The following is a 21,072-nucleotide window of genomic DNA, read 5'->3' as shown; positions in this document are numbered from 1 at the left end:
GGGAGTTGTGAGATATACAGAAGGAAGCCTCAGAACTGCATTAAAATTTTGCTTAAACTAGTCTAAGTCACAGGTATTGTCACAGATGTCAAATGCAAATCCCCAGAGGACTGACCTAAAATGTACCATCAAATACTACATAATATAAATACTCTAGGTGACTTGTGTTAATACTGCTGACTGTATTCAGAATTCAGTAGTCTTGCTTTTTCCTTTTCAGTATTTCTAGCATACTAAAAGGCATATTTATGTCATCCCCCATAAATAAAGTTAGTCTGATAATTTAACTTTGTAGATTTATAAAATATTTTCTATGCAACTTAACACAACAGCCTAAAAAAAGCAATTAAATTTAAGAAATAGTATATTTACAATTAAAATAAGTACAGACCTTATTGGATTTGCATTAGTTTATCGCACAAAATAATTTACAAGGCTTAAAGTAATAAATAAGTCAACTGGAAAGCTTTCAGAGATGTGCATTCTCCATACGTCAGAGCGCAGTACAGTTTCAGGAAGCAGGAATATAATCGGGCTAAAGTTTTTTCATGAGTCCTTATGTTGGACGGCCTTGACCAAAACGGGTTTTTGACCTGGATTAAGAACATGCAAGAAACATTGTACATTATTACCGTTGGAATTTTAAATTATTGTCCAGTCAGCTCTCTGGTACAGTATTTGTTTGAAATTACTTTCATGTTAAAGTGTCTTCTGAGAGAAGGAAAGGGGGAAAAAAAAAAAACAAACTCTCTCAAAATCTATTATTGAGGAAGTTGCCTTTCTGCCAGGATATTTGTACCTACAATCTACACATTCATACAAAGGTACGCAGCTGAAAGAACTGTGATGTCAAATATCTTCTTTTGAAATCACTAATTCTACAGAAAGAGTCACATGCGTTTTTTTGACCGAAATAAGACCTGTGAGAAATTCCTCTGACAACATAGTTGAAGCTTCCAGCCCATCCCTTAAAAGTTTGCCAGCAACTCCACTATAAGCTTCAGCTCAAGAGGCTCACCTCCTGGACAAATTATGACCAGTTCTACGCTCTACAACTGCACAGAGTATCCCAGATTCTCAGTTCATTTTTGTTTTATCCATTTAAGGCACAGATGACCAATATGCAGTAACATAGGTTTTTGGTGTGTGTGTTTTTGGTTTTGTTTCTGGAAGGAGGCCAAAAAATAGGCTAAGGAATCTTGGCTAACGGTCTTCCAGTTATCCATAATTTCATATAAAGTTATATTGGAGCAGCAGCCAACCCTCCAACACAGAAACTATAAAGTTGTTCCCATGCTGGAAGAACTAGAGTTTCATTCTCTTAGCTCTAGTTTAATTTGACAAATGAAGCTTTCACATCATATATGGTTAACCTGCTGGAAGGGGTGCAGACACAAAAAAAGCATATGAAGTAAGGCACGTTTTTCTTTAAACAAAACCCACCCATCCCGGAAATCCCCACTCTGCTTTTTCCTTTTATTTTAATCTTACCTGGCATTCTTCTCAGCGTTGTTTTGTCGTGCACTGACCTGCGCCGCGGCCTTTATCTGAGCTTCAAGTCTAGAATAAATGCCTCCTGCATACTGGAATCCAGAAAAAAAAAATATCAAATTTTGACATTATTCCAATTTAATCAGTGACTTTTCATAAAAATCACTAATATTCAGCAGAACCTATGGCATACTTTGTTTCATTATGTACTGAAACCCTTTAAGCCCATCCTATTTTCCATGCTCAGTTTTTAAGGGCAGCAAACTTGAAGTATTATTCTAAACTATTTTCCACCAAAAAGCATGCTTGTAATAAAAAGAACATTGATAAAATTCAGTTCTTTAACTTAAGTATTGAATAGACGGTATTTCCATTTGTGTTACATATTTTTGTTACAAGGCTCATTTGATAAACACTACATTGTGGCAGGACCAATCTTACTTCTTTGCCGTCTTTTGACTTGATTCGATCAAGGTCTCCCAGTCTCATTTTTATTAAGTGCCCTGTAATCTCAGACATTCTTCTCTGATCTGACAGAAATAAGAAAGAATATTTAGAAGAGACATTTTCCTTGCTTCTGAATACAAGAGAAGAATTAGATCCACACTTTACTGATATTCTATTTGTAAAAGCAGCTTTCTTTTCAGCTCATATAAAAATCTTGAACAACCAAGATCCTAGATCCTGACGCATAATGTAGCTTCAGCAGCACTTTTGGTAGATACCAGAATCAGCCTGAGGCATTACACTGAGATCAAAATCTATGCGAATGGTTTTGAGGCGGAGGTTTTCAAAACAGCAACAACGCACAAGAATCTCAGGAGAGATTAAAAAAGGTGGAACAAAGGAACATAATTCTGAGTATTTTTAGCCAGAAAGACTGGGAAAGAGAAGTGAACATTTATCTCTGTTTACCTGCACAGACAACAAATGGCACTGGGATGCAGGAAAAGTTATTCGCATACTTATGTAGCCATCAGATGACACAACTATGATCTCTGTAGGTTATGTCCTGACATTCCAAATTAAGAACATAAGCCGCGCTAACATACATATATAATCATGCACTTTTTCTTTTTCTCCAGCAAACTTGGAATGCCTCTCTGATATTTTCCCATTCAGTAGGCCCAATGCTGCCAATTTAGTTTTCAATCTGTGCGCAAGACTACAACATATAGTTTTATATGGTGGATTTTCTTTCCATTTTCCTACCATAAAGATTTTTTTTCTCCCGTAGAATACATGAGATTACTAATAAATGCCAATCAAACCCTAAAGAAACATTTTCAGAAGGAGTTCCTAGCTGTATAAGTATTTTTGTACAGTTTGGAACAGACCAGGATTGCTATGTTGTTTGGATACAGCTGATTACTAATGATTAGCCTAGTTGAAATCTGTTCTCATCTAAATGGGGAGCAACTATAAAAAAAAAACCCACGCCCCTAAAACCATTGCTATTTCTGAGATTGAATTCAACCTAAAGGTTTCTAAGTAGCTACAGTTTAAGCAAGTTAGCCATTTCTCATACGAAAGAATAATTTTCTTTGCATAATATTAACTTTATGAAAGCTAAACTCATGCAAGAACGGACCATCTTCTCTTTGAGCATCTTGGTTGAATCTTAATGACCTGGAGGCATCCCATTTGTTCTGCTGCATACTCACACTGGTTAGAAAAGAAAGATGCACACAGTGTTATCAGTAACAGTTTACAAAAAGGGATATACTGGGATATGTTCTCAAAGACTTTGAAAATTACTTACATGAATGGAGATGCATCTCGGGAACTTGACTATCAAAGAAAGAAAAACACATTTAAGTATGTTTTAAGATCAAGTCCAAAACTTAAGAGAATTCCTTATTATTCAACCCAACCAGAGAGACTGGTTTCACAGCTCTGATTTTACCTTGTCAGATGACTTCTCCTTTTTCTGAACACTAGGCGAAGAAACCACTTTCTTTGGGTGCTTGTAGGATTTCTTTAGTTTCTCCTTTCTCCCTGCTAATTGAAGAAACATTTACTCATACCATCCCAGACACTTGGATTTTCTCAGCTACACAGCTACAAAAGAATTTTTTCCCCTCTGCTCCTTTATAAACAGAGCAAATGAACAGGCTCTTTTCCCTTTGTTAGTGCTACAGGCATGATAATACACACTGATTACTCAAACACTTTTCTATGAGAAGTGTACAAGAACTCAAGTACATATTTAAAATGCAGAGTGGTTACACATAACTGCACAACTCTTCTGTTGTAAAATTAAAAGCAAGTGTACATACAAGCTATGTCTTTGACCATATTAATTCAATCAACGAGCTCCGAGTGATATCAGACCAAACCAGTTTAAAGTCAAACTATAAAAATTTTCATTCAACTTTTTTTAATTTTTAAACAAACCAGTACACTCCAATGCCTTTGAGTCAAGACAAAAACAAAGAACTGCCTCTGTTCAAATGATTCATTGCTAGGCTGAAAACAAGAAGCTGATTTTTAGCTTTGCACGTTCCTAAACCCCTTATATTAAAAAACAAACAAACAAACAAAAAAACCACACACCACCACAACAAAAATCGTTTTAGATCATACAGAGCTTATCTTCAATGCAGACACAGTTCTAGCCACATTTACTAGTCATTCCACTATGTAACCAGAAGAATATTGGGGGGGGGGGGGGGGGGGGGCGGGAACAGCATGCATACATAGTCTACTGTAGCTACTGCCTTTTTTTTTCCCCAACATTTATCTACGCAAAACTTCATAAAACTCATTTGATAGTCTTTCCTGCAAAATACGCCCTTGATCAACTTTGAGGACATCTCATACATGAATAGTTGCAGCTTTCCGTGTTTGCCTGTGATTTTTGATGGCACTGAGCAGTGGGGTAATTCGTATCTACACACAGAAAAACTAGAAATAAAATTTAAGTAACATTCTTTCTTAAAATGCCTAATGTTTAAAATTTGCTTACAGAAGAACTCTGCTGCCTTGAACCCCTATCTCTAAATTCCAGAGAGGATGACTGTAGAGACTTGTAGTACCTGGTTTCTTGCATACTTCTTCTTCATCCCCCACTTCATCCTCAGTGACCTCTGAGCCAGTGGTATACTCCTCCTCTTCAGATAACAATGACTGCTGTTTCTAATCAAGAGGAGGAGAGTGTCACAGATTATAATGAGGCTTAATTCCTATTAAGTAATACATTACATCTGTCCTGAAGGAGTTGTCTTCAAACCTAGCTCCCTATCTTAGTTACACAATTGTGTGCAGTTAGGTCCAAGAACATGATCCTCAAATGTAGAGAAAGTAATTTCAAATCTTTGCTTAGAATGTACTAATAAATATTTTTATTTATGTTCCTTCAAGTATTCAAACATTGTAGGAGGTTGCCCAGAGAGGCTATAGAATCTCCATCGTCAGAGATACTCAAGATTTGACCCTGAACAAAGTGGTACAGCTTTGAAGTTGAATTGAGCTTTGAAGTTAGCCCTGCTTTGAGAACGGGAGGAAATACATAAGATGACCACCAGAGATCCCTTCCAACCTGCATTATTGTATGATTCAGTGTTTAATAGTCCGTGTATTGCTGGCTATATTATTTTTCTAATCAATAAGAAAACTTATGTTATGGTAACAAATGTCAGAGCTAGCCACATCATCACAGAATACAGGAAACTACAAGTTTACGGATGGTTCTGTTGAGGCTTGCTGCATCTTGCAAACTGCCTGAAATTACCGAGATACTCAGTAATTAAATACCACAAAGCATGCATATAGCAGTGCACTACAAATACACATAGATTACATACACCAGAGCTATCTGAATTAATAATTTATTGCAAGATGGTCTGGAATATCTGGTTGGTGCTTTTTTTGTGAACTCTCCCTAATACCTAAAAATTTTTTTCCTTCTCTCTCTTGTACATCATAATAAACTATAGGCTTCAATATTGCAACAGATGGGGTCACGGTGAATAGTTCATAACTGATTAGCACAGAATCATGAAAATATTAAGGAATGTGATGTTTACATTGATTGAGTATACACATACATCTTTTAAACTAAGTGACAACGACTGCCTAGTAATCAATGAGAAATGATGAGGCTTAACACGGACTGCAAGTTCAAAATTTTAGGAATCATGTTTTTTGCAAGAACAGCCTTACTATAGAACACTAGGAACATTAGACTGTAACACAAATCCTCAAGAGTGAGAGAGGTAAACTGCTGCTCTCTAGCATTTACATACAAAAAGAGTAAATCATGGGACATCCTACGCTACTGGAAGAATGACTCCCGATTCTCTGCATTTGGCTAGGCCCTCAACTCTGACAAAAGCCTTTTGCAGTGACGCCGCAGCATAAAGATGATATGAGGCATCTCAGACAAGCCATCCAAGAGATAGACATTCAAAAACTCTGATTTTGATGGTTTACATCTCTGTCAGCCTAATGAACTATTAAGAACTGACACAGGCAGTGCTGGTCTATTGTTTATTGTTATTTACGAGAACATTTAAAAGGAATTCTTAATTTTTATTCAGGCCAAAGTACTACTTCACACATACTTTATACTTTCATATAAAGTGTTGCTGTACTGCAACCTCCAAATTAAAGCAAATGAAAATTCATTTTCTGCAAAATTAATTAGAAAACAAGACAAATATCCAAGCTAGTTCTCTACCAGTGCAGAAGAGCAAATATTTAAAATTATGAACAAAATATTTTACTAACCAGTTGTAAAGTCCAGTTCTTCAGAGAAAGAAACTGTGGTCACAGAAAGAGAGAGAAAGGCATGTAAATTAAAGAACTAATAATTAGAATTTTTAAAAATGTGAGTGGAATTATAAAAATAGGAGTGCTATGCTGAAGTACAGCAATCTACACTGGTAACTCCTAGGCGGCCTACTCCCATCTTCAACTAAAAATTTTGGTGGAACGACTAACCTCAAACAGATTGTGAACCACTGACCAATTAAATGCAGCAAATTCAGACTCATGTTTTATAGTGTGCCTAACCTCAGCACTAAAAACTATTTACAGCTGAATTTAATCAAAAAAGCAGATCAGGAAGGGGGAACAGTTATGTACCAGATTGTTACAGAGTTTAAATTTAATAGCCTACTGCTATTATTTATCACAGGAGAGCTTCTGATACTCTGTTTGAAATTCTCATGGAATCAGGACTGTTGTGCTACCATCAGGATGGTCGAGTTACCAGAAGTTCCACAATTGGTGCAGAAATTAAAAAACTTATCTTTGCACAAAAGCTCTTTTTAAACCAGAGGTAATATTATAAACAGTCTCCTCAAACTTGCCTTAGAAAGTACCTCAGTTGACCAGACATACACATAGTGGTATACACTCATCATAGCTGTGGAAAGTAGAATCTTTCACATCTTGAGGGGAAAAAAACCAAACCAAAAAACCCACAAAAAAAAACCCAAACAAAAAACAAAAACAAACCCCAAACAAAACACAGCCCAAGTTACTGTTCTTCATTTATGGACTCGCAAGAGTCATGTGGACATACTCAGATACATCGGCAGACAAAACAAAGGCAGCAATTATTTAAATATTTGGCATGTGATGTATTTTAAAGTACCACTGGATCCTTAAATATCATTGGTTTAAGAATAGGGTGGAAAGCACAGACATGTGGAGAATTGCCTCTGATATACAGAAACATTTCCAGCAGAGAGGGTAAAAGTTTTGCCTTTTCACCAATGAGATATTTTGTACCTATGCTATCATGCAATCCTCAGCAGTGTACTTATTCCTCCAGCAATGTATGGGGTTTGTTTTTATTAAAAGTTCTCTAATGAATTCTTCAAACTACCCTTGTAGGAGTCCTTATAACCAGAAGAAAGGAGGGAAAAAAACAGTAGCACTCACAGCATTGATTTCTCCAGTTTTGGGACCCCACGGTGTATTTGGTTCTACAAGCACATCACATTCAATGCCTTTTTCGTCACAGAGCCCAATACCAGAATCACTTAAAGAGAAAGACATGAAACGAAAATAAATTTTTCTATTTCACATATTTAGAATCAGTCTCTCTTCACTCATCATGTACCAAGAAAGAAGACGGACCTCCAAATCAGCCACATAATATTTTGATAATATCCCATTAAAATATAAAGATAGGAGTGAATGCTTATGGAGGATGATTGACAATGCCTTCTTGAAATGGGAAAGGAAAAAGTACTTGTTCTTCTCTTCCCAATTTCCCACTAAACAATCAAAAATAAGTTACCTTTAAGAAGTCCTATGTCCCATTTTAGAATGGGAAAAAAAGAGTCAAATGTAATGTACACACGTGTTAAGTGCTGAAGGCTAAGTTATTTCAGTAATACAATAAAATGTTCTTACCTATTCTCATCCTTCGTGAAAGGAACAACAATAACATCTCTATGATGAAGCAAATCATTCAATATTTTAGTAGTTTGAGATGGCAAAGCATCCCTGTCTTCATTTCCTGAAGGTAAAGCAACCATGTGATCCCTCACTTTGCAGCCCTGCGATACATATACACAAAAGATCAAATACTTGCGTTAATGGGAAAAACTGATTTCAGCAAGTACAATAACAGAAGTTTAACTTTTGAACTCTTGTGTCAGTGCCTGCCTTGGGACACTGCAACAATTTATAATCTTTATTTTGGAAAAAGATCTATTTTCATAACACACTGTTGCCCCCCTGCTGTGTGTTATGCTCTTTTAAAAGTGAGCTAGTATTGAAGTACCTTTGGGAGGGTTGTAGGATCAAATCGAAGTACTTTTTGGTTACAACAGGGATATACTCCTGTCCCAGTCGAGCCCAGAGCACTTGCTACACCTGGATAAAGAACTGGTTGCGAATGGTACTGGCAATGGGAGAATTCAGTACACAGGAAAGACTACATTAGAATAAAAGAGAGATAACGAGAGGTAAGATTACCTATGGAAGTCAAAATTCTGCACTATAAAGAACTATAGAAAATATATAGCAACAAAACTTGGTAAACTGCTTTAATTGCTACCTCACCCCCCAAAAGTCACCCACAACAAGCCACCTACAGGCAAACAAGTGAAAGTGAGAATGTACTAACTTGGTTACATCTTGAGCAGGTCAACCAATTGACAGTCCCCCAAAGACGCCAATAAACATCCCGCCAAGATTTCAGTTCCTCATGAAGGCCAATTAAGTACTCGTGGACTTCCCAGGTTCTGTCTCTGAAAAAGAAAAAGGTCAGGTTGCATACAGAGTCATAACTCTGTTTTGATCCTGCCACCAGAAAGAGGAGGTGGAGAAGGAGCAGAACAACGTATGTGCCACTGGTGAAAACCCTACCGAAGAGTTTAGAACAGGAAGGATACAAGGTGGGACAGGCATTATTAAATTCAAACCATGACAGAAGAGCCTATATTCTTTCACAACATCCTAAACTTACTAATAACAAAGAATTATAGCTCGATTCATCTCACGCTCCATAAAGTGCAAATTTATAACCTAAAATAAATATCAAGCCTTTTGGAAATCAGGAGAACCATGAACCAGAGGAAAACCCAATATACAGAGTCGAAGAAATCCAAATATGCACATGCAAACAAGTTCAGTCATATTGCAGTTCTCTGTCGCTAAAGTAATAAGTTGTGCAACAGAAGCGAAGTACTGCCACTCTATTTTATTTATTTTTGAAAGCAAACATAACATGTTTCTATGTAGCTGCAATGCAACCGCAATTACTCAGTTAAGGATTAAAGTTTGAAAATATAAGACCATGTCTTTTTGATGAATCTGAGACTTCTGGTCTTAAAAATACAGACTTTGCTCCTTCCTAGTGATTAGATGACACATGCCTCTTCAGAATTCAAAAGAGAATATGCCACCTGCACTGGTGCATACTATCTTCAGAAACAGCAGATTACCGTTTTCCCACAATTTTAAGCCCTATCCTGAAACATTTTTTATTTTATATACACATCTAACCTAGATTAAGTGGGGAGTACTTCCAATGGGAAGTTAGTTCTACACACCACTAGACGACCGATAAAAATAAACCGATTTTTACATCGTTAAAGATAGGCTTGTATTAGCTCCTAAGCCTGAATTCATTAGTGGCCAGCATCACTTTGCTTAAGGAATGCTAAATGGATTCTGTGTAGAGAAGCAGTCACAACTACGACAAGGCTAATAATTAGAACCCAAATAATCCTCTGAGTAACTTTAAAACCCTGTACATTTATATGCTAAGAATTGCATAGCAGCTACATATAGTCAGCTTAAGTGAAGTAATACAATTAATGAATTTTACGTGGCTAATCACCAATGATCCTAATAGGCCAGGACAGGGTCGCAAGATTCTGTTTTATTTAGACTGTTAGGCAGAACTTGATCCCCACCTCGGAATTACTCACGGCAGGTAACACTAAATATGTGTTACCTTGGGAATTGACACCGAATTAGTTTTGGTTGTTCTGAACTGATCTGATGAGAAAGGTCTCCTGTTACTAATTTCCCACTGTCTTCCTTAAAAGGAGTGTGTGGGGAGAGAGGGAACTGCAGCTGATCACGCCTTGATCTTCATTAAGAAGAAAATCCAGCTGTTCACAAACATGGATCAAACAGACAGAATTGAATTAAACATTTGTGACAAATGAATAAGGCTTACATAAAGAATAGGTCCTGGAAGCTCCTCTGACAAATACTTTGGAACAGAAAAACAACTGGCAAAGTTTATATATAGTAGCCTTTAAGCAAGCCGAGCATTTGATTTGACAGCATAAAGTCAGTCTAGAAAACAATCTTTAGCATTTCTTTGCTGGCAGAGGTGGCTGTATCACTCCAAACCAAACATTGCAGAAATGCAGCCTTTAATTTCATTTGTCATCAACTACACATATCTTAAAACTCTTAGATGAAAGAATTAGTCGAGTATTTTCTATTTAAGGCAGCACAACCCAAAATAGCCTTTCCCATATACCGTGGCTCTAGTTTTTCCATTTCCATTCAGCAGCAGCACTGCTGAATGAATTTCAGAAGTACATCATCATAACTGGCCCCATTTTTTATTATTTTTTTTCTAGGTAATATAAAAGTTGAGATGTTTCATACTGCTCTTCAAATACCTATGACTTCATTTTGTAATGTATCTGATAATTCCTAAACATGTAGCATTTTTTAAAATCACCCAAAATCACATAGTTGAAGAAATATTTTTTTTATATATATATATATATATATATATTCACTACCTTATATGAACATAGACAATATTCCCATATTGATCTATGTTGATTTTTCCTGGTACACAAGGAATTCTTCTTTCAGTTTCTTTAGTTAGCAACTTTTTACATAAACAACACCTAGATTAAAAAAAAAAAAAAAAAGAAAAGAAGAAATTACTGGAGTAAAAGCAGAACTTTGAAACACAAGGACTGTCTTTGCAACTGAAGTAGTAATATAAAAAGACCATACCTGTATAATGTTGCTGCATTTCCTCGAGAGTCTGGATTCAGGTACTCTGGATCAAACAGTCTCTCAATCTTCTTGCAGAAAAGTTTACTATTAATGACAGCAACACAGCCTACCCATTAGAAAAAACTGAAAATTGTTTTATGTATCGTGAGACTAACAATTATATTCTGATGATATGCAAAATCATGATATCTCTTTGAGAATCTAGTTTTTAATGTGATATTCCTTTAAAATAATCTGTTTTGATAACTGGTTCCTGACCTGCTCAGTTCTGATTTTTACAAAGATGTGAGGAAAGGGATTCCTTAGCTTTTTTCCTCTATTATGTTCTTTGTTTCCCCAATATAAACTGCCAGCTTCCACCTTCACTAAAAGACTTATTAATGAATACTTTTGCAAAATTACACTTAACTTTAATTGTGAAAGTTATAATGTCTTCATCCCTCACCGAGTCAAATACCTTCTTAATTTCACCTTGCTTGTCTGCCCTCCAATAATTGGCCCTTATCTTGATACTGACTAAGATGGAGTCCTTACGTATGAAACAGTATTCTATCAAAACTGTTCAGCCTTCCAGCCATCCTAAATTCTACGTCCAAACATCAGACTTCACAGGATGCTGAACCGAAACCATTCTCTATGAATTAGGAGCATGTCATTGCATAAAAGTTTCCTTACCCTAATCCTGGCTCCCATGTGAGAATTCATGAATAATTTGTCCGTGTCACACCCCTAGTATCGCCTTTCCTTTCACTCATTTTCTATAGAAAGCTATTTCCTTTTGTTCATAATTTTATATTAAAATTGTGAAGTCACTTCATTATATTCTGTGTTAAAGATACATTAAGGGAGAATTTAAACTGTATATATAAAACTGCGAACGCCAGAGTGTCTGTTCTGAAAAATGATCCAAAAGCCCAACAGCACTTCAGCAGTCTACTACAGGGCAAAAAGTTACCTCTTAAATTTGTCCCTTTTGTCCTTCAACTCTTCCACTTCATTGTGCGTGAAGAGATCAGCAATGTGCGTGACAAGATTAGCGTTGATACAATTCATGTTACATGGCGTGGCCACAATAGCATTCATATTTTTATGACAATAATGAATACATTTTTCTACCTAGGAAAAACAGAAACATGAAAAATAATGTTAAGGAATTCTAGACAAAGCTATCTCAAAAGATGCACTCATTGCTTCAAGATTACATATTTTTAAAGTGTCTGGTGTTTTGGAAAACTATTTCAGTTCAACTCAAAAATAAAAACCAAGCCTCAGGTTTATCTAAAGGAGACTTTGAATTAATGTGATTCTGAGTTAGTTTATGTTCTCCTCCAAAAGGTTTCAACAGACCAGAACACAACTCCACAAATATTTCATCTTCAACAAGTGGTACCTTCCACTTGCTTGTAAAGAGAGAATCATGGCACACATTATACGTAGTATTGCCTGGATCTCAACTTCAACAGCTGTTTACTGTGTATTTAATTGTGGGTCATCCTGACAACAGAACTTTTGACAAATATTTTAACAAATAAATCAGCAGATATTACTTATACAGAGCTGGAGACCCAGATCGTAAATTGCAGAAGCATCATTCATGTAAAAAGGGTATAAAACAAAGGTATTCATTGATTTAATAATATTTTTTAATTAAACCTCTCAGAAGCCAGATACTGATGTTACTTAGATCAGTCATCAGAAGGCAAATCCAAGATTCCACTATCACATTTAACTTAGCCTGTAAGTGTTCTTGCATTGAGATTCCGCAAATATTAATTACTGCACTGAATAAGAAAGGGGCTAAAATCTCAACATTTTCTCCTTGCGTCATCTGTTTATGTAACAGCCAAAGCATAACAAACAAGCTGTTAGACACCTGGTAATTAACTATGCCCTTATGGCAGAGAATCTTTCTTTCTTAATACTTACTAATGAATCCATCTTCAAAAATTCAGAAGAAATAAGAATTGATATGACATTTGATGGTTCTAAAAGGCAACAAAAAAAGTTTTTTACATTAATTCTTTTGATAATTTTATACCACATCTCTCCCTCTGAATCTGTTTAAAGTGTTATTTTACCAATTAACCCGTCATTCCATCTTCCAATACGCAGAGCATTTCTCATTATAAGCAACAAAGTTTTGATTTATCATTTAGGTGGTCAGAGCACAACTAAAACAAACTGCAATTTATAATAACTGGAAAAGGTGGTTTCATATGGATACAATGACAAAACAATTACACAACAAGATCAACTTCCATCTGTAGCCACCATACCCAGCTGAGAGTTTGCTTAACATAACCTTTGCACTGCGAGCTATAATTCTAATCTCTTGGTTTGTTTATATTTTTGGCGAGCTATAATTCTAATCTCTTGGTTTATATTTTTTTTAAAAAATGGTAACCAAGGCTCATAAAAAGATTAAAAACTTGCCTTGAAATCATAAAGACAAAAGTTCTTCTACCATTGTATCAGATTACATTGAAATTTTAGAAAATAGTGCTGTTGTACTGATAGGGAGTAGAGGGGAAACAAAAAACCCACCTCCAACATTGATCAGTGTTTTAAAACTACCACTCTGTTCTTATTAAGAAGAGGTCTGAAGAACCTTAATGAAAAACACCAGATCCCAAAATATATTAGACCTTTTTCACAGCTTCAACTATCAGGATGCTTCCTCAAAACCATCAATGTTGACAAATTGGAGACATCTGTTACAATGACCAGAGGATCTCTGTTGCAATGCTTTTTTAACAAACGACAAACTTCAGTCAAGCAGCAGTCAGAAACAAAGAGACTGGGCTGAACTGTATCAAAAAACATTAATCTTCCATTAGCACAGAAAATAATGAACCTACAACAATGATCTACATGCTTTCTTTTACCTAAAATGGGCATTTCACTAGCTTCAGAATCTTTAGTGTTCCTTTTAACATATCTTATCAACCAGTCAAAGATGTGAACGTCACAGTGCACGGAAATGTCCACCTCTTCCCAGCGCTGGGCGTCCACTGACAGATATTCAGCAAAGTATTTCATTTCTGAAATCAAAAGGTCTCGAGGACACACAAAATCTTCTTTGAGGTTTTTTGCTTCATCGCACACATGGATCACCATATTTGGCCTCAAAAAGAAAACACGTCACAAACCAAATTAGGACCGTAAGCCAATTAGAAGACCAAAACCGATCAACAAAGATCTCGTCTCCAAATCTGGATCACACATTGCAACACTGATGTCACGAACAGATTTTTATCAACAGAAAGAAAACAAATTTCAGTTACTAACTATTAATACAAGCTATTAATAAAAAGTATTGTCAGACAGCATTGTCAGACAAAGAACACAAATGCATATCCTCTGACACATAATCAGTATGATTTAATTAAGTTAAGGGACTAGAGGAAGAAAACTTCTAGCTCCAGTCCCAAGTTTTGTCTCGTTTGTTATGGAATACCACCTGAATTACAAAGCGAACTTATTTGTTCTCTTTTTTTTAATTTTCTTGAAAAACTAGGCAGATACACATGCCTAAGGTACTGAGGCACCGAAGACAGTGACAACATACAATAGCCATTTTCATCCGTGGAAATTAAAATCATTTCATTGTATATTAAAAAGTCTATTTCTTAAGAAAAGGTCAAAGCTAGAATCAGCAAATGCTGTCTCTACAGAAAGATGGCTACCGTTAGGTTTCAAACCAACACATTATTCTACGTATACTTGCATAGTATGCAAAACAGGGATGTGATAGTGCGAAAAACAGTGATGTGCATGGCTATTTGAATTCGTAGTAAGATTTTTCATTTGCACTTTTCATTTACAGCTTTGTTTTCCCGCTTTTACGAATCTATGTTCACAGAACATTATTTTTTTAAATTAAAATGTTAGTGAGCATCAATCTTGTTTCATTCCTTTTTAAAATCACATTATGTTTCCCATTCTTACCGTAGCAATGATCAATCACTCTGTCACTATGGACAGATTTCTAAACAAGATATCCCTACTGCACATAAGAAATTCTCAAACCAACCCCTAGTATTTCTATAGCAATGTAAGCTTTCAAAATTCCTTACAATATTTATTAGGATGTTCCCAGCTGTTTTCTTTGTGATAGTAGAAAAGTAAAAGAACTGACAGAAAAATGTCTAAATTGCTATAATCTCCTAGATAACAAACACACAAAGATCTTCTTACCCCTGGCCTTCATCAGTGCTTTCTCCACCTTTATGCACAGGACCTTTCTCAGATTCTGAAGAACAATTCCTTGTGGAGGTTGTGCTGGGCCTTCCTTAAATGTAAGGAAAAAAGGCTGCATTAGAACAAAAATGTCTGACCTTTGGCTCTTCAGCATCTTGGAAACGCAACCGAAGTACAGCTCTCATGGTGGAGCAATGTTATGCAACTAGCAACAAATCTGTGTTACCATAATGGCTACCAGATAATCCAAATTCTTCCTCTGAATGCCATGCACAGGAAAATCAGAGCAGCAGCATTGCTGGATTGCCCAGACACTTGGCTGCAAATCCAGATCAGTCCTGTCTCAATACAAAGCAGTAAGATTCACACAGTCTTCAAGCATTTTCTTCTGGGAATGCAATCCACTCCTTTAGCTTTCCTTGTTTGCTGGGTAGGATGCGGGTCTTAAGACTGTCACATCAAAACTTCTGGTTTTGGGAAACTTTGCTGCCAGGATATAACAACTTGAGACTAACTCTGCTTCTTACCCGTAATTTCTGAGCTCTGGAAAGAAGTTTCTTCCCAACAGATGCACAGAAGTCTCTTTATTAAGATGTGTTTTTGCTAAGTTTCTCAAACACGTGGCTTAAAGCAGCAGATTATATAAAACTGCTCAAATAAAGCAGACCACGAAATTTGCCTAGTCCTAGAATTATATCATCCAGCTTATTCCAAGAATAAAGGACCAACAGATTGTCTTCATAAATGCACTACGCACAGTGGAACCTGGACACAAACCCCAGTGAAGCCCAGGAGGTCTAGTCATCAATTCCAGTGAGTTCTGGGTCAAGGGTTTAAACAACCCCAGTATTCAGACATTGAATAAGTTATCCGACTGCGACAAATGGATTACTGCAATCTGAAACTTCAATCATCTTGCTTATAAGTCAGAAAGATCATTATCTTTTTTTTTTAAATAACGGAAGCACGCATATCTGCCTTCCACTGATGAAAACCCATAAGGTCGTCATTTTCCATGATTGCTCCCTACTCTCAGATTTCTAGGAAAAGAGTTCCAGAAGCATCTTCCCCCTCTCATGTAATGGAAGAGGCTGTACTCTTCTGAAGAAGACTGAGATAGACCTTTTCACCTTATGGCTAAGTAACTATATAAGACCGATACCAAAAATTATCTGGAAGCCTTACACAGTTCAGAGCACAGCAATTATGCCCTTCAGGAAAGCAAAGTTCTTGCACCGCAGGCAGAAGAAATGAAACTTTCTCCAAAGATATAGCCTAAGGCCTTGCACAGTTAAGCCTTAATAAGGCCATAAAAGAGGGAACACAGTTAATAAAAAGGGAAGATTTACTAGACAGACCCTAGTAAATGCTTGGAAAAGGCTGGGTCAGTCACAGCCTTCACGCTAGGCATTCCATTGCACACAGATGACCTGTGCTAGCATTAAAACCGCCAAGGTGAGAGTCCTAGATTTTGACTGTAAGCTGAGTATTTTCAAGGAAGGGCCTGAGGAAAAAAAAATGACATGGAAGAGTTCTGTCTGCAGATATCAAGAAGTTTATTTTGAACACAGTTAAGTTACTTATTAAAGAAAAGGAAGTAATGCTGACAAGAATATGCAACGCAGACAAATTAACAGGGACGTCTGAACTTCCCTATCCATTTCTTCCTATCTCTTTTTTTCCCCTCCCCTCCAAAGCTTATAGATTGATTGACTTCTGAAAGTTAGTAATAAATACTTTTGAGTAAAAGGCTATCCTACATGCTTGTTTACTGCCATATCCACTCAAACGGACTTTACAGCAGTTTTGCCTTATAATTAGCAAGTAATAAATGAGCTTTTATAACTCAGCCAAAACCAGAATCCAGCTAAAAATGAATTTGGTCCAATTGCATTTTCTTGCTGTTACTTGTGTTTATAAACAAATCCAAACAGACCCAAAATTCTTGGTCCTAACAATAAACAGATGTGAATAAATCCACTAGGAACTAATTAATTAAACAAAAACCACTTATAAATAGGCTTTGCTCAAATCGCCAATTCTGAAATATGCAAGTATCTCATAAATATTAAGAAGATGAGTTCACTCAAGCCTGTGAGAAAGAGATTAATTATCCTAATTTCATATCAACGAATTACATATAAAAAGGGAAAATGATCTAGCCAAAGTCACAAAGAAACCAGAAAAATCTCAGGCTAGGATCTTCTAGTAGGAAACATTAGGATACTTAACTGCATCAATACTTATTACATCTATTACATTGTTAAAAAGAAAACATGCACTAATTGTCTAAAGAGTTCTATAAGCAGAGTTAGCTTGTTAACTGCCTACTGGGAAGTGACTAATCTTATAAGTAGCCACATGTGGGTACAAGAAGCATTTATTCCACATCATGCATGTAACAAGTACATAATTGAAAGCTGATTGGAAGCATTTTCAGACTAGATACCCCATATACAATTTTCAAATATCACCTCTTGATTACAGTTATTAAAAACATTTTATTTGTTCTCCAGCAAAGGTCAAGCAGCTGTTTTTCTTTTGCAAAGAAAGCTGCAGCACTGTGAAGGACATTGTAAAAGAGAAAATTTGTTTAAACACTTCTGCCTTCTTTATTTTTAAGACAGAAATTGTTTACTCATTACTGAAGCAAATTTCTCATGCAACACATTTACCAAGTCCTACAAGGTGCTGAAAACATCTCAGTCTACAATGAAAATCAGAGAATTACTATCACACAGTTAATTACAACTTCTTACAGAAGAAGTACTTAAGGAGATGTTAACATTATTTCATTGTGCTGCGATTGAAATACAATTATTCAGACTGGTCCTCTTCTGCCAAATTATTACTGGGACACGTAATTGACTAACACACATCATAATGTCATTGCAAGACCATCTTGCATCACAAAGTAGCTAGACTACGCTTCAAATCCTATGTAGCTGTCTTGTTGCAGAGCAAAATGGCTAACACAAGGCTTTTTGCTTTTTGCTAGGAGACAAGGGTCTGAGCTCAAGGGATCACCTTCTCAGCTTTCTGCAGCTTTTCTACACAAAACTCACTAGTTATTTTAATAACACAGCTTAACATGATTGCAAATGGCTGCAGGTTGAACAGTACAACACTTGGGATACAAAACAAGAGAGTAATTCCTCCCCCCACCAAAAATCCTAAACAGAGGATTCAGTATAAAGATTTATGCCTTTCGGAAGGACAGGCTATTAAAAATACCAAAACAAACATCAATTCTTAATCTAAACTAACTGAAAGAGACTTCATGTATGCATTATATTTATACTCCACTTTCTTTTTCAAAGACAAAGAAGCACTATTCCTGGGTGGACTGACCACTCGGGACAGGAAAGCATGCACATACTGATTATAATCAAAGCAAATATATTTCAGAATGACTAAAAACATACCAGTTATAGTAATGGAATCCTGCCCAATAGCAGGCTCCTGAAACTCTGTCTGTGTATCGAGCAAGGAGGATTTGATGTAGGTAGCTAAAGTTTCCACAGGACTCCCACCAGCAGCCATCAGGGGGTTATACTGGTTGTCAACAGGTGAACTTCCACTGCTTTTTAGCTCATCAAACCTTTTTGCACACTGTCACAAGATTAAATGATAGGACAATGAAGCAGTAGCTTTCAGTACATTTTTAATAACTATAATTTGAGACAGATACTGTATTTCATCTTTTGCACGTGAACAGTAACTGATATCAAATACATACTGCTTCCTATTTAGTTAGTAGTATCAGGAAAGTACATAGATATACAGTAAAAAAAAATAAGATTTACCATAATTAAATATTCTAACAGAAAGAGAAAAAAATAAATGGAACCTGTTTCAACCTTTATTTCCTTAAACCCTGTGATTTTAAGCCTGACCTTCAAAAGGGAAAGTTATGAGGAGAGTTTAAATTCCTCTTTCGGTAACTGGTTCTTTTACCATAAACATGGCAACTATTATTAAAAGTAGTTATAGTAATTGGTCATAATTACTATTCTTTTACTTTATGATTTCCCTTCTGATTTGGACAAATAGGACTGGAGATTTCCACTGTAGTTCTATTAACTTTCCATTCCGTGTTTTGACTAACTAGAAAGTCTTTCCATTTTGTACATTTGTACTGATACAATGACAGCTACAGGTTTGGTTCAGCAGAATCCTACGCACAGCTAATTTACACATACAAGTAAATCTACTTAATTCTACAGGTGATCCTCCTGTGACACAGCTCCTCAGGCTCCATTCAAGCAGCTGGTTTTATTTATTTATTTTCGATTGAGCTAACTGACATTACTGCATGCCACCTGCCCCCTTTGCGAGAGGTGCACACAGCAACATCCTTCTCATATTAATGTGGTGTCTCAAATTTGTAAGGATGCCAATCTACTACATACAACAGATACATAAAAGCACAGGTATATATTTACTTAATTGCCTTAAACAGGGAGTCCACATATTTGAGACACTTTGTTCTTTTAAAACAGAGTAATCAGACATGTACTAATCAAGCATATTATCTTAATTAATATGAGGAGACAGCTCATCTATACTTTTATAATTATTTGCTTAATGTGCATGGTCTGCAAATTGAAAGGTAAACAGCAGAGACCTCCCCCCAAGCGCTTTGCCAAGCATTTGAAAGGCAGTAACATTCCACATAAGCTTCTACTCCCAATAATTCACTTTTAATGTTCTAAATAAGGTTACACTGATGCCCAATAGCAATGCTATAAATGTGAGATGACACATTTGATTAAGTTTGCAAGAAAATACAGTTGGCTTGTTTTTTTCCAGCTTTGCTGAATCACAAGGGCAAAAGACATTTTCCTCTTTTAGCTTACTTCCCCTCAGAACTGAAAAATTTAAAAAAAATATTAAAAAAAAAGCAAGCATTTCACCAGGAAATTCAGCAATCCAGAAAGATTAAGTATACAGAGGTACTAGGTTCTTCCAACTCTGTTCCAACCAAAGAAAGAAAAATCCATATCTTGTAGAACCAAGCAAGAGGCAACTGCACTCTTAAATACCTAATGGAGATCCGTAACTCATACTCTCTTAAAATGGTCATGACAAGTGTAGAAAGTTACCAGGTTTGCTAATAACTATACTACAACCTACATAACCTTAGTGGGTACTGCCATCCTTTCCATGAAAATCCTAGCTATGTAATTTGAAATATGTTAACACAACTACCTTATTTCACTTTTTAATTTTTACTTGCCAGTAATTTTTGTTCTTATTCTATATCAGTTCTAATGAAATAAATGCAGAATGCATTTCTTAATTTCAACATTCAGGTTTCACAGAAACAAATTCCCCCCCCCCATCTACTCCTCATTTAACTTTTTTGATTCTTTAGGCATAAATTACTTCAGAAAAAACACCGTTCCTTTAACTTCAATGTCCTTCCCTCCCCCAAAGATGCTTTCTTCTTCATAAAGTATTGCTTAAAGTATACAAATTCTTTTATTAGTAAGTTCACCTCTTTGGATGTATATCCTGGAACTAGCCTTGCCACACTGTCCCAATTGATAGGCTGAGGAACACCAATTAGGGAACACAGGATCATATCCAAAACCATTTGATTGTTGTCATACGGAAAGTTATTATTTTCTGAAAATCCACGACTCATCTTTGGCTACTTAAGCCTAGAAGAGAAAATGTTATTAGCAAGACTTACTGCATGGTTTGCTAAAGCTTGATCTATGTTAACTGCACCACTCTATAAGTTACTACAGGAAATGCTTACCACAGCATTATAGTCAAGTTCTGAGGCTTTATTTGACAGAACTTGTGTATTCATATCTACATTCATATCCTCAAAACCCTGGGGGGAAAAGCAGATGTGCAAAACACACCAAAACCAACTCAACAGCAGCAGGCAATACCTGCCATTCCTTTCAG

At 36.1% G+C, this 21,072-nt stretch overlaps 1 protein-coding gene across 1 annotated transcript; it reads right to left on the bottom strand.

The window, feature by feature from the left end:
- Positions 1 to 556: 556 nt before the first annotated feature.
- KIAA1841 (KIAA1841 ortholog) lies at positions 557 to 20,813 on the bottom strand. The gene is made up of 20 exons (XM_009886022.1): positions 20,651 to 20,813; positions 18,576 to 18,762; positions 15,148 to 15,241; positions 13,836 to 14,074; positions 12,877 to 12,935; positions 11,906 to 12,066; positions 10,948 to 11,034; positions 10,725 to 10,835; positions 8,579 to 8,702; positions 8,234 to 8,386; positions 7,861 to 8,006; positions 7,384 to 7,483; positions 6,223 to 6,255; positions 4,530 to 4,629; positions 3,398 to 3,489; positions 3,254 to 3,282; positions 3,083 to 3,156; positions 1,933 to 2,021; positions 1,492 to 1,583; positions 557 to 593 (listed from the first exon to the last, which is right to left on the bottom strand). The coding sequence occupies exons 1-20, from the start codon at positions 20,798 to 20,800 to the stop codon at positions 557 to 559; spliced, it is 2,157 nt and encodes a 718-aa protein (XP_009884324.1). The 5' UTR covers positions 20,801 to 20,813.
- Positions 20,814 to 21,072: the final 259 nt, after the last annotated feature.

The sequence above is a fragment of the Charadrius vociferus genome, unplaced genomic scaffold (assembly GCF_000708025.1).
Source record: "Charadrius vociferus isolate BGI_N301 unplaced genomic scaffold, ASM70802v2 scaffold455, whole genome shotgun sequence".
Lineage (NCBI taxonomy): Eukaryota > Metazoa > Chordata > Aves > Charadriiformes > Charadriidae > Charadrius > Charadrius vociferus.
This window is presented reverse-complemented; position numbering and strand designations above follow the sequence as displayed.

Coding starts and splice junctions, on each gene's coding strand:
- KIAA1841 (XM_009886022.1), bottom strand. CDS start 20,800: ATGAGTCGTGGATTTTCAGAAAATAATAACTTTCCGTATGACAACAAT. Junction 10,836..10,947: donor AATGCAGCAACATTATACAG/GTATGGTCTTTT, acceptor TTTTTAATCTAG/GTGTTGTTTATGTAAAAAGT. Junction 2,022..3,082: donor AGATGCTCAAAGAGAAGATG/GTCCGTTCTTGC, acceptor TATTTCTGTCAG/ATCAGAGAAGAATGTCTGAG.